Here is a 13,697-nt window from a genome sequence, read left to right on the forward strand (position 1 = left end):
GGGGAGAGATGGAACGAGTTTTGGGGTGAAATCAGTTTTGTAAAAGATTCAGAGCAAAAAAAACAGTTTACTTGCCTTCAGCCAATTTTCGGTCTGTTTACTCCTTGATATTCTAGATTTTGGATTTATTTATTTATTAATTTATTATTATTATTATTATTAAATTAACAGGTTGGAAAAATTCAAAAACCCTGATTTTAGCAAGTGTGCGTGCGTAATCTTTTGTAGTCACAGAAATAGAGGAGGAAATTATTAAACGCTTATACCAACTTTGAAGCTGAGCTGGGCATATGGCAAGCTGTATTTTATGATCCTGGATTTGCCCTCAGTGATTTGCACCTGTGCTTACAATGCGCAGCTTCCCTTTGCTCTACAGATCTGCGAAGGTGTTAAATGTGAGGATACGTCTTCGTGGTCGCTCCGAACGGTTGCTAGACGAGGCAGTCGCTAAATGAGGAGTGCCTTTATTAAAGCGGCTGAAAAACCAGGTTTAAATCTGATTGAACACAAAGTGTTCAGGGTTTACCTGCCCCATTCTTGGCTCGCTGGCTGAAGTCCACAAGTCATAAAAGGGCCATGTTTGAAGACCCCTGGCATAGGGTCTCCTATTTGGCTAGGGGGTTGGACTAGAAGACCTCCGAGGTCCCTTCCTTCCAACTCTGTTATTCTGCACTTCCGTATTGAAACACCCCTGAGATAAGAAACACCCATTAACAGTGTGCAGAGAGTAGGTGCCTTAAAAAGCGTGCATTACCTAATAATTTACATATAATGCGTAATAAAGTGAATTTCCCATCCTGGTGCAAAGCTGTTCTCTTGCACAGGGTGCAATTTGGTGGGATTGACGCCCTTTAGGAAGGAATTTCACTTGTGGATCTGTTGCTCAATGTTGGTAGCTGATAGGTATTTATAGGGAAACTATAATCTTCCCAGACACATTTGGACCCTTTGCAGACCCAGACGGAATCTCTTGCAGCTTCTGGGAGGCTAGATCAGAGGTCCCCAATCCCCGGGCCATGGACCATGGCATGCCGGCAACCCGGTCCACACAAACAAGCAAAGCCCCATCCGTGGGACGCAGGCAGCACACAAAACCACGCACCTTCCGGTCCGCGGAAAAACCTCTCTCCACGGAACGTGCCCAAAAGATTGGGGACCTCTTGGCTAAAGCGTTTATTCTTCCTTCCTACCACCAAATCTAGCTTATGCCCTCCACCCTCCACCCGGATTCACCCTCCATTGCTTTTGCTCTGGCAATCAATCCCTACACCGAGTGAGTGAATCCTTGGGGAAGGGAAACTACTACGAATCGATCTACTACACCGTGCAGAGCGTGGGGTTGCATCTTTGAGCAGGGCACGGTTCTTGGGGACATGGGCTGGGTGGGAAGTAGGCTTGGAGGCGGATTGCCTTGGTTATCCTCATCCTCATCCTCCATAGAGATTTGTCCTTCCAGTCCCAGAAGGTCCATTTTTGACAGGGTCCTGTTTGCAAAGAATTCTGTTCGCTGTGCAATAGAATGCCTGCTGGCCTTTGAAGATAGATTTATTTAGTTTTTTTGCACATTTAATTGGATCCCCGAGACTTGCCTGGTTATGAAAATCCATGTGGGATGCTGGTTCCCTTTTGAGATGGCCTACATAGCTTCGTTTTTCCAATAATTGAGGGGCTGCCACAAAGAAGAAGGGGGGGGTCCACCTATTCTCCAAAGCCCCTGAAGGCAGGACAAGAAGCAACTGGATGGAAACTAAGCGCAAGGAGAGAAGCAACCTGGAATTAAGGAGGAATTTCCTGACAATAAGAACAATTAATCAGTGGAAAGGCTTTGCCTTCTGAAGTTGTGGGTGCTCCCACACTGGAGGCTTTGAACAACCTTTTGTCGAAAATGGTCTCCTACTTGAGCAGGGGGGCTGGACTAGAAGACCTCCAGGGTCCCTTCCGGCTGTCATTCTGTTATCTTTCCCACAGCTCAGGGAAGAGTCCACACAGACTGAAATGTTTTGATTTGTAGCTTGATGTGAACCCTGAGTGAGGCTAGCCAGCCCTCTTAACCAGCAAACATGCCAACATTTAGTGTAACATAGCATCTGATTACGCTTACACTGTCCGGTTGTTTAGAGACACTTTGAAGTTATGATGGACACCCTGAAAGCTATTTAGGACTCGGTTTTGAAGTTACAACAGTCACAAACACAGCTCGCATGTCTGACTGGCAACTGACTTGCCTTTATGGCAGCATCCTGCAGTCACATAACCACAATTTTTTACTTTTTTTTTTTTTTTTGCTGGTTTCCAGCGTTTATTTCCAGTTTCCAGCCAAAAAAACAACCACTGGATAAATCAGATTTGTTTAATAACTGCCAGGTTCTCTTAATCTCTTAATGACTGCCCTGTTCATTTATTGGCCGCTGCAAAGAATGATAGTAAGGTTAAAAAGGCACAATCACAAGGATTAACAACCGCAACAGCTATAATTCCGGGCTAAATTATGCCCATAACTTCAGGACTGCCGTTGTTAATTTACTCACATGGTCGTTAAATGAATCTGGGCTTCCTTACTGACTTTAATAATAATAATAATAATAATAATAATAATAATAATAAATAAATAAATAAAGTTGGAAGGGACCTTGGAGGTCATCTAGTCCAACCCCCTGCTCAGGCAGGAAACCCTACACCATTTCAGACAAAATGGCTGTCCAGTCTCTTTGTTTGTCAGAAGGTCACAAAATGGGATCGCGTGAACCCCGGGACACACTGCAAACCGTCGTACGTCCGAGTAAGTTGCCAAGTGTCCCAATTTAGATCACGTGACCCTGGGGGAGGCCGCAACGGTCGTAAGTATGAAAAAGGTTCGTTAAGTTCCTTTTTTCAGTGTAACTTTGGACGGTCCCCAAACCAACTGTATATTGTAAATCGAGGACTCTCTAGATATGATATTAAAAGTTTGGGATTGGCGACTCTCCCAGCCTTTGTTCCTTCAGCCAAATCCCTTCTGCCGTTTCCCTCCTCCCTCCGCAGCCTCGCTGGACTTTGTGCCAAACTCCGAAGGCCCAGACACTTGTCAGTCTGCCCTAAATATGAAATATGGCTTCCTGCACCTGTTAAAGACACTTGAGCAAAAGGCCAGGGCTTTTCTTGTCTCCGTTCCGTGTAGGAATTGAGACTGCTCCAAGGAGCCACTTTGCAAGTGATTTGCAGGGGCTGAAATTGCAAACAGCTGTGTTGACTGGAGAGGCCAAACCGCCGGTGGGTTAAAGACCCCCCCCACCAGGAGTGCGAAATCGGATCAGGGCCCACCTTGGTTTAGTTTCGGGGATGGTTTGCAAACCATTCAGCTTGCAAAAAAGGTTGGTTGATGGTTTAGGAGCTCAGTGGTCTTCTAACTTGGCCCTTTGATGACTTGTGGACTTCAACTCCCAGAATTCCTCCGCCAGGCACGCGTGCCTGGCGGAGGAATTCTGGGAGTTGAAGTCCACAAGTCATCAAAGGGCCAAGTTAGAAGACCCCTGCTTCAGGTGGGCTGCATAGAACAAGGGACCGGTTGCTGAGGCTTGTGTGGTCCTTGACGTATGACGGGGAATTTCGGTCGCTAAGTGATGCAGTTGTTAAATGAGCAGTGACGTGACCAGACTTGTTTTTACAGCCATTTTTGCTACCCTTATTAAATGAACTAAATGCAGTGGCTAAGTCAATCACGTAGACGTTAAACGAAGCCAGAGGAGAAAAAATTTGTGTGCAATTGAATAATCTTTCTGGGATACAGACAAGAGTTACATAAATGTACTATTCTGCTTGGAGAATATTTTGCAAAGCCATGTATGTGCTCTAGAGAACATGGCTGTTCTAACTTTAATCCTTCTTTTTCTAACTTTCAAGCTGGTCAACTCAGTGCAGAGATTACAAATATATATAAAACAGTTTGCTTCTTGCTCAGAAAGTTTGAATACTTAGACTAACAGAGAATAGATGTGACTGTATTTGCTAACAGTCTGGTTTTCAGAAGATATTCCAAGCATGTCAAAACTAGCTTTTATTACTGATGTTTTTGGTCACCACATTGTAAAAAAAAGATGTTGAGACTTTGGAAAGAGTGCAGAGAAGAGCAGCTAAGTTGATTAAAGGCCTGGAGACGAAAACATACGAAGAACGGGTGTCTCTTGAGAAGCCACAAAACTAGCCCCCAGTTTGGGCCGTCGGGTGCCTGATTTTGGAAGAAAACTGCTGAAAATTGAATTGATATCCTCCTGCTTTAAATTAAACCCTTGCTGTCAGGAACTGGGTTGAGGAAACTCAAGGCCAGCCTGCTTTTATGAATCTTGTTCCATGCCGAGAAGAAATATTTTCTTAACCAAAAGTTTTGCTTCTAAAGGCAACCAACTTCCGAATGCTGTTTCCTGTTCTGCACGGCATGGCTTAGATGTAGCTTTCTGAAAAAACGACGATTTCCTCTTAAGCAGCTGTCTGGCTGCTGACTTTGGAGACTTGGAAAACAGGTTTTCAAGCCATACTTCCCAAATTTGACCCCTTGGCGTTCCTCCAACCCCAATCCCGGCAGTCTGAGATGACTCAAGATTTCATTTTATGCACGCGATTGACTTTATGCATATTAGTTTTGTGCATATATTCTAGGCTAATTTTGTGCCTATCGTTCAGCAGTTCAAAGTGTTCGCTTGTTGACAACTGCTGGGGGGGGGGTGTTTCTCTCTGAAAACCTTTCCCATAATAGCCCTTCCCATGAAGACATCCTGAAGATTTATTTGATAAGGTTGAGACTCTGGAAAGAGTGTAAAGAAGAGCAACAAGGATGATTGGGGGCCTGGAGGCTAAAACATATGAAGAATGGTTGCTGGAATTGGGTCTGTCTAGTTTAATGAAGAGAAGGACTAGGGGAGACCTGATAGTCTTCTAATATTTGAGGGGCTGCCCCCCAAAAGAGGGGGGTCCACCTATTCTCCAAAGCACATGAAGGCAGGACAAGAAGCAACGGGTGGAAACTAACCAAGGAGAGAAGCAACCTAGAACTAAGGAGAAACTTCCCGACAGTGAGAACAATTAACCAGTGGAACAACCTGCCTCCAGAAGCGGTGAATGCTCCAACCCTGGAAGTTTTGAAGAAGAGACTGGACAGCCATTTGTCTGACATGGTATAGGGTCCCCTGCTTGAACAGGGTTGGACTAGATGACCTCCAAGGTCCCTTCCAACTCTTGTTATTCTGTGTTTTCTGACGTAGAATTATTCAGCAGCTGCTTGAAATCCTGACAGATTTCAAGAAGCTACCTTTGGTTAGTTTGATTACAGATGGATGTTCTCATGTGCCACAAGTGTGGTGTGCTCCTTCGGTCAAGTGATGAGTGACAGGTTGCATGCCTGAAAAAGAATCCATTAGCTGACTTGGTAGGGACTGTCTGAATGATGGACGGGAATGTTGACAATGTAAACAATTAGTCATCATTAACCAATAACAGGAAGGCTGCAAGATAAGAGGGTATCTCCTACCTACTCTGAGGAGGTTGTGGTGTAAGATAGCACGAATGACTGGATATCTATTCCATCCTTCCATCCATCATCTTTGAATGTTCCTCCCTCCCTCCCTTTTATCTTTCATTCCTTCCATTTATCCTTCGCTCCTTCCTTTCTCTTGAAATAAGCCATCTGTCCATCCATCCATCTTCTTTGAATCTCCCTTCCTTCCTTCCTTCCTTCCTTCCTTCCTTCCTTCCTTCCTTCCTTCCTTCCTTCCTTCCCAAATATTGAAGGATGGTGTCCCTGCACAGTTAAACACCCCATCCTTTCCATCTCTTCCGCTTTGTGAGTTTTTTTTCTCTCCAGTTCCTCCCCCCCCCACACGTTGCAAATCCTGATTTATCCAAGGCTGCCATGTCTCTGGGATCAATTAAAAGCTCATCACGATCCTACTGGGAGGAATTATTCTCCAATTTCTGGCACTTGTTCTATCTCCCAAGCAGAGCGCAGATATCTCTCAACCTCCTTTGAGAACTTTCTTAAGCAGTGCCCCCCATCCCTTGTTTTCCCATCTCAAGGCCTCCTTCCTCTCCCCCCACCCCGGAATTGTGCACTGCAAAATAATATGATTTTTGGGTGGGGGCTTTGTTGGAGAAGTTTTAATTGTTTGAATGTTGGGTGTTTTTGTCTCCCAATTTCAAGAGAGAAATTGTTGTTTTTTTTTCTCTTTCGGATTGTCGTTTTGTGGAAGGATTTTTTTATTAAAAAAAAAGTCCATGATTTGTGAAAACTCGTGTGTGTGTGTGTGTGTGTGTGTGTGTGTGTGTGTGTGTATGTATGAGAGAGAGAGAGAGAGAGAGAGAGAGAGAGAGAGAGAGAGAAGTGGTTCTCAACCTTTTTAATGCCGCGACCCCCAACAGGTCGTAAGTCGAGGACTACTCGACGGGTGCAGCACCGTTTGCAGAAGGGGACTTTTGGCGGGCTCAGCAGGGCAGAGCCAGCCTGGACAATTCCTATTGGCTTTTGAAAGCCAATAGAATTAGACTCTATTCAAGAGAGTCTATTCTATTGGCTTTCCAAAGCCAATAGAATAAAAGGAAGTAGCACAGCTAAGGAAAAGGGGGAAAAAATGGCGGACTGCGTTGTTTGGCGACCCCCGTGAAATGGTCGTTCGACCCCAAAGGGGGTCCCGACCCACAGGTGGAGAACCACTGGGATAGAGGGAAGGAAGGAAGGAGAGAATGGACAGATAGAAGGGAAAGGAAGGAAAGAAAATATGGATGGATGGAGAGAGAGGGAAGGAAGGGAGGGGGAGGGAGGGAGAGAGAGAGAGAGAGAGAGAGAGAGATGGACTATGGATAAACTTTTCCAACTCAAGATATGATGCAGCTACTGTTTTTGGCTTTTTTACTTCTTTATTTTTCTACAAAAAGAGAAAAAGAAAAGGAATAGGGAAATAGGGGACACAATTACCGTAAATGCCGGCGTATAAGACGACTTCCGCGAGCGCTGAAATCGGCGCCAAAGACGGGGGTCGTCTTATACGCCGAGTCGTCTTATACGCCGGAAATACTGGTAGTTTCCGGCGTATAAGACGACGTTCTAGGAATGCGGCCCGGCTATAAAGACGGGGGTCGTCTTATACGCCGGGTCGCCTAATACGGCGGCATATACGGGTAAATGCTTTTAGGAACTGATGGACCCATCCCTTTGTGGGTTCTCACTAGACAAAGTCTCACAGTTGTCGGACCTTGGCAGCTGACCCCATGCTTGTCTCCAGTGGCAATGATAAATGGCGGTTTGTAAGATAGCCTCACCTGTAACAGCAGAGAGGAGATTCTGAGAGATGTAGCAAAAACACCTAGTGCAAGATTCTGCAAAATATTGTCAAGGGTGGCATCATAAAAGTCTGCAAGATTGGGTAACCATCATGGCTTAATTCCTTCTGTGCCTGTTTTATTTCTCCCTCTCTCCACATCATCATTCCTCTACTGCTCTCTCCCTCTTCAGAGTTCTCAATATATAATTTTTGGATTAATGGATGCTTCAGTATTAATCTGTTTATATATATATATATATATATATATATATATATATATATATATATATATATATATATATATATATTCATGTTGCCGTCCTTTGAGAGTTCTTCTCTTCCTTTATCTTCTTTCTCTTTTTCCTTCCCATTTTCCAGAATCGGGGACGTTTGGCGGAGAAGAGAACGGTTCCGTTGCCCCCCTCCCGGACCCTGAAAAAGGAGCCCCCCACTCTTTTCTCACACAGCGACAACTTCAAGGAGGTTGAGAAGATCAACGGACACCACCCTCATGTCAAACAAGAAGAGGATTCGCATTTTGGTATCATGAAAAGAAGGTACGTGGGCGTTCTTTTATTTTTATTTTTCCCTGCCCCGAAACACAATTATGTAGGTAAGTCCTTGTTTTATGACCATTTGCCTTAACGATGGTTCAACGTTGAGACAGCCTTGGAAAAAAGTCCTCCGGGTTACAGCTGTCGCAGCATTCTGCATAACGTGATTACAATTTGGGCAATCAACAACCCGATTGCGTTTACCACAACTACAAAGTCTTGCAGTCACGTGATCATGACTTTCTCACCCCAGTTTATGACCCCCCCAAAAAAAGCCTATTGGGAAAGCTGTGTCTCCTTAATGACCACCTAATGGGCACGATTCGTTTAATAACCACAGTAAAAATGATTCTAAAGTCAGGTCCGGTCATAGGGCGGTTTGTTTAATCGATGCATTAATGCGCCCAGAATCCCAATTGTGTTTTGTACATTTTGGAGCCTATTGTGTCGCACAAAGCTTCCACTTAATTTAATTTAAAATTCAGGAATGGAGAAATGTACTGGTGGCACAGCAGGTCAGAATTACTGTGAGGTCGCAGCACGCTTGAGAAAAATGTGTGTGGTCTGAAGTTTTGACCGTAGCAAAAAAAAAGTCGTATTTTGTAACATGGAAATGGGACTTTTTGCAGCCCGCAAGCCAGCGGCTAAGAGCTTTGAGGCGGGGCTGGTGGTGGGCTTGCTCCCCCATTTCAGTCCTTAAAACCAAAATAAGACAATTTTATTTTTTTTTTTCATTTTTTTGCAAACTTATTCCTCCCATCTCCAAGCCATCGTGTTGATTTTTTCAACACAAGGAGTTATCACTCCTAAACGCTGAAGTGGGGTCTTTCCCCATTGCTTTAGAAACACAGGGGATCCTGTGACCCCCCCCCCCCAGGGACCCAGCAATCGTCATAAATATGAGTCAGTTGCTAAGCACTTGAATTTTGATCATGTGACCCCGGGGAAGGCTGCAATGGTCCATAAGCGCAAAAAAACAGTCATAAATCAGTTTTTTTTCCAGTGCCGTCGTAGCTTTGAACTGTTGTAAGTCAAGGACTTACAAATCTCTTCTTGGAAAAAAAACACAGAGCTGCAATCTCAATTTTGATCAAAGTTGGGCTAAACCCCATCTAGATACTACCTGCAAGGTTTTGATGGGTGACCCCTGTCCCCTTTCCTTAAAAGTTTTTTGGGGGGGGCAATAATTCCAGCAAGCCCGTGAAAAAAACTCCCCTTGCTGTAAACTTGGGAGGCGTTGCATATGCCAGTCACAAAGTTAGCCAGGCTGGCACCAAGGCTACGTGGGTAGAAACTGCCAAAAGAGACGGGGGCCAGGCGGTCCCGAGGCAAGGACGTGGGTCCAGCAACATGAAAGGGAGCGGTGAGCGAGCCAAAAAAGCAGATTAAAAAGGAGAAGTCCCTGACAAAATCAGGACCTGATGTTGGGCTGGAATTTCCCGTCCCGAGGTCTGAAAGAAGCCACGGGTGGCAGAGTGCCACGGGGATGTTCTGTGTTCCTGCACGTTCCTCCAGTGCCAGCCTAGAACCAGAATTAAAACCAAACAAGAAACATACATTTGAGGATCTGGTGGACAGTTTGGAGACTGGATTTTCCCCCCACCCTCCACTCTTTCTGCTTAGCTAGGCGGAAGAATTACGTGTAGGTCATCTTTACTCAATGTCTTCTCAATGTCTGGGAAACAACTTTAGCTTTGAGCAGGGCTCTTCAAACTTGGCCCTTTGATGACTTGTGGACTTCCAACTCCCAGAATTCCTCAGCCAGGCACACTGGCTGAGGAATTCTGGGAGTTGGAAGTCCGCAAGTCATCAAAGGGCCAAGTCTGAAGACCCCTGGCTTTAAGCCTTGTTGGACCGACCACGATTGATAGTGATTTCCAGGGATATGGCTGAATTTTCCAGATCTTGGTCAGTAAGGAAGGTCACAACGGAAGGGTGTGATTTAGGAAAGAGTTCTCCCAAGTGTTTCAGGACTTGGAAACCCGTTTGAACAAAGTTGTGGACCCCACAATCAAGAAGCAAAGCCGTCGTGTTGGAAACATGGCTAGTTTTTGAGTAAACCTTTTTTTGATCTCTCTTGTGGAACCCCTCAAGTCCCAGCAGGACCTACAGTGCTGTGGACCAGGCTTCCGAAAACCCTTCTTGCGGTTTCTTGTTTTTTCTTCCCGGCTTTCCGTAACCCTTCTCCTGTTCTCCCGCCTGAAAGGCGTCCAGAATCGGTATCTTTGGACTGTGTTGTGCCACCTAAAAGACCCAGAACTGAATCCATCTGCGGTTGGGAAGCTGGTTTAGATGCCTCCTTATAAACACTAAGCCTTTCTCGTGTCGCTGGTCATTGGTCTAAGAAAGGGTAAATGAAAGAACTGGGTCGATTAATCCAATTTTTTCGGTATTCTTGTTCGCTTCCGGAATTCCTGGTTTTTCCCCATCTGTAGGGATGGTGATGTTATTCCAAGCCAGGCTGTTTCCTTAGCAGATCTTGGTTTTTTTCCCCCATCCTTGCCTCCTGCCGGAGGAGGAACGCTCAGCTTTGAGGGTTGAAGGACCCATCTGGCTCACCTTATTAAACTCTTTACCTCCCATTGTGCGTAAGAGGAGAAGCAGCGGAGAAGGTTAAAATGGAAGGCGATGCCCCATTGCTTGCTTGGAAGGTCCCCTGCCTGCCTCCTCCTCTCTTTTAATTATTAGTAATTTATAAAGGAGACCTCTTTGCCCCCCCCCCTTACCCCACCTCCACAAGGCAGCTCAGGCTGCTTGATAGCTTGCAAATTATTGGTAATTTGATTTCAATTGAATGAATAACCCGCTACAGCGAGGCGCGGATTCGTCTCGGAAATCTAATTGGAGATAACGCCATAGAAACTTGAAAAATGCAGAGTTGGGGGGGGGGGAGAGACTGGTTGAGCTTTTTTGCAGGGCTGGGGGAAGGAATATGCAAAGCTGCCCACGGGGAAAGGAGATAGAAAGTAATTGGGATTTAATTTTATTTCTTACCTATTCATTTGTTTAAAGAGGGGTGTTTAATTATCCAGCGCCGTGGAGGGCAACGGTTCCCAAGGGATGAGCGGGGTGGGTGGGTGGTTTTTCCCACTGGGTACAAAAAAAAAAAAAAGGGTTGGATGCCAATCTCGAAGGCTTTGATGTTGAATCTTTCGGAGGGGGGGAACAGTTTTGATCATTAAACAAGGTTTTACATTCATCTTTTGAAAGTGGGTGCCCTTTTTAAAAAAAATAATGGCTTCCCCCCCTCCAAGCGCTCCTCAATTTATAATCAAAACTGAGCTGTCATCATCATCATCATCATCATAATATAATAATAATAAAAGCAAGCAAGGGTAGTACCAATAGTAATAGGCTCCTTGGGTGCAATCCCAAAACAACTGGAGCACCACTTGAACACCATTGGCGTTGACAAATTCGCTATTAGTCAATTGCAAAAGGCGGCCTTACTAGGAACTGCTTCCATCCTGCGACGATGCCTGTAATACCATCAAACATCCACATCTGCCTATCCCAGGTCCTGGGTAAGGACTCGATAGGTAGACAAAATGCCAAATCCAGTCTGAACACCTGGCTGACTGTGCCATAATAATAATAATAATAGTAGTTGGAAGGGACCTTGGAGGTCATCTAGTCCAACCCCCTGCTCAGGCAGGAAAACCTATCCTTTTTTTTTTTATTTGGATGCAAAGTTTACTCTGGTGAGTTCTGTTATGCAGCACGGTCTATCTGCAGTTTCTGCAATTAACTTGGTTTGAATCCTGCCTACGAAACCACGATCGCTCCCGATCCTCGTTTTTGACCGGCTTAGGTATGAATCTTGGGTAGGAAACACGGGAAACTGGAGAGGAGCTTGGGGGGGGGGAGCTGCCTAGAGCGGGAATACAGACAGTCCCCGTTTAACGTCCCCAATGGGCAACTCGGCCATTAAGAAAAGCCAAGTGAAATCACAACGGTAATTACGATCTGACTTGTTTCTGAAATGGGCTGGACTATCCAGGTTTCTGGGACATTCTGACAGAGAGGAAGGTAAAAAGAGAAGCCAGGGGAACTAAAAAAGGGGAGGGAGAAAGACCCCTCCCCATAAGAGTTTAATCTTTGCCTCCATTTTTATCCTGAACCTCGCACTGTGGCTTGGCAGAGATGTGTTTTCAAAGTCTTCCCCTTTCCAAATCAGCGGGTGCTTAATCTTCCTCCCCCTCCTCTTTTTTTTTTTTTTTTTAATCTGCCTCTCTTGATTTCCTCGTTTGTTGTTCTTGTAACCGTCCTTGGGGTCAGTATCTCTGTCGTCCTTGATGAAAAATAAAATCTTAATTAGGAACAAGCGGGTCTTTTCCCCTGCTCAGCACCAAACCTTAGTACAATTGAAACAGCTTCTATTTTTTTTTCCCCCTTCTCCATTTCCTGCAAGGAGAAAAGATTGCCATCTCTCTAGGCCTGTTGCAGCGATTCTGCCTTTCCTCTCCCATGGCTTTGAAGTTAACACACATGGCTGTTGTGTCAGTGTAACTCAAAGCATGCCTCTCCTTTTTAAGTGTAGGGTGGCGTTCCCTTGTAAAAAAAACGGTCCATTGCCTCTCGAGGGAGGAAGGAAACCCTTACTTGCTCCAAAAAAGATACTCTGTGTGTGTTAAACAGAGAATAACAGAGCTGGAAGGGACCTTGAGGTCTTCTAGTCCAACCTCCAACTCAAGCAGGAGACCGTATGCCATTCCAGACCAGCGGCTGCCCAGTTGAATCCCTTAATTCAGGGTAGAGTTGGGGTGACTGGATGGAGCTGAACATTTGCTGTCTGGACGCCCTCCCCAACTCCTACGCAGAGTTCATAGCAAATATTTTCTCTTTGAGCCCTGATAGAAAAACATCTGTCTACCTAGGATTGAACTCTCAACCTTCCAAGTGGGAGGCGAGCATCTTCACCGCTGGGCTACCTCGCCTCTTCCTATAACGCGAGCTGATGCAGCTCGTCCTCGTTTAGCGACCAGAATTGGAACTGGCAACTTGGTCATTAAGCAAAGCGGTATGCTTACGATCTGACTTCAGCTTTATAGGGCTGTGAAGGTCGTATAAATGTGAAGACAGGTTTCAGAGTTGTTGTTTTTTTCATCATCACTCTAGCGTCCCATTTAGCGACTGCTTGCAGTCACAGTGGGGTGAGCGTTTCATTTTACGGCCAGACCTCACCTTTACAGTGTTCACAAAGGAAAGCTGAAGGAAAAGCATAAGCCCGGTTGCAGTTTCACCTAACAACTGTTTGTTTAACCGTGAAGTTGCGTTTCCCAATTGTGGTCACTAAACAAGAACTACCTGGCTCTTGAAATCTACCCCCTCCCCCCCCCACAAATTATTTTATAGCATCTCTGGCTTTTAAGGCATGAGTTGGAAGGTGGAGCTGTCCAGCCTGGTGGCTTTTCTGAAGGGGAGAAAACACATACACAGCACACTTACACACACAATATTCAAAATCAGAGCATGCATGTGCCTCCCTGTGCAATCTCTGCTTGCACACTAGATGCTCGCTCGCCTTTGCACAGCAGCGCAAAACAGCCTCGGCCCAAATTTGTGGGTTGCTCAGGTTGTGTTTGTGTTTTTTTTTTTTTTAATTGTTAAACCTACCACACACACCCTCCTCTCCTTTCCCTTCTGGTCTGTTCTGTCTGCCAATGACTTGCGATGGAGGGGATGGGGGAGGAGGAAAGCAAGGCACTAGCCTGGATTAGTTCGGTTTTGCTGTGCAAGGCGACGGAGTAGGTGGGGGGAGGTGAGAAGGAGGAGGAGGGGGGGCGCTTGGATCAAGGAGCTGTCAGCTTCTGTCTGTCGGATCTCCTTCCTTGCTTTGGCTGACTCAGAAGCCCTG

At 45.5% G+C, this 13,697-nt stretch overlaps 1 protein-coding gene across 8 annotated transcripts in view; it reads left to right on the top strand.

The window, feature by feature from the left end:
• The window catches only part of SAMD11 (sterile alpha motif domain containing 11), a 121,768-nt gene that overhangs the window by 64,985 nt on the left and 43,086 nt on the right, over window positions 1–13,697 (top strand). For all 8 annotated transcript variants that reach the window (XM_039367174.1, XM_039367175.1, XM_039367172.1 and 5 more), the window contains one exon: window positions 7,665–7,843. In XM_039367174.1, coding sequence (XP_039223108.1) covers window positions 7,665–7,843 — 179 coding nt within the window. The remainder of the gene's footprint in view (window positions 1–7,664; window positions 7,844–13,697) is intronic.

This window comes from Crotalus tigris, unplaced genomic scaffold, assembly GCF_016545835.1.
Source record: "Crotalus tigris isolate CLP2741 ecotype Arizona unplaced genomic scaffold, ASM1654583v1 scf7180000020588.15403103151:6194809, whole genome shotgun sequence".
NCBI classification, from domain to species: Eukaryota; Metazoa; Chordata; class Lepidosauria; order Squamata; family Viperidae; genus Crotalus; species Crotalus tigris.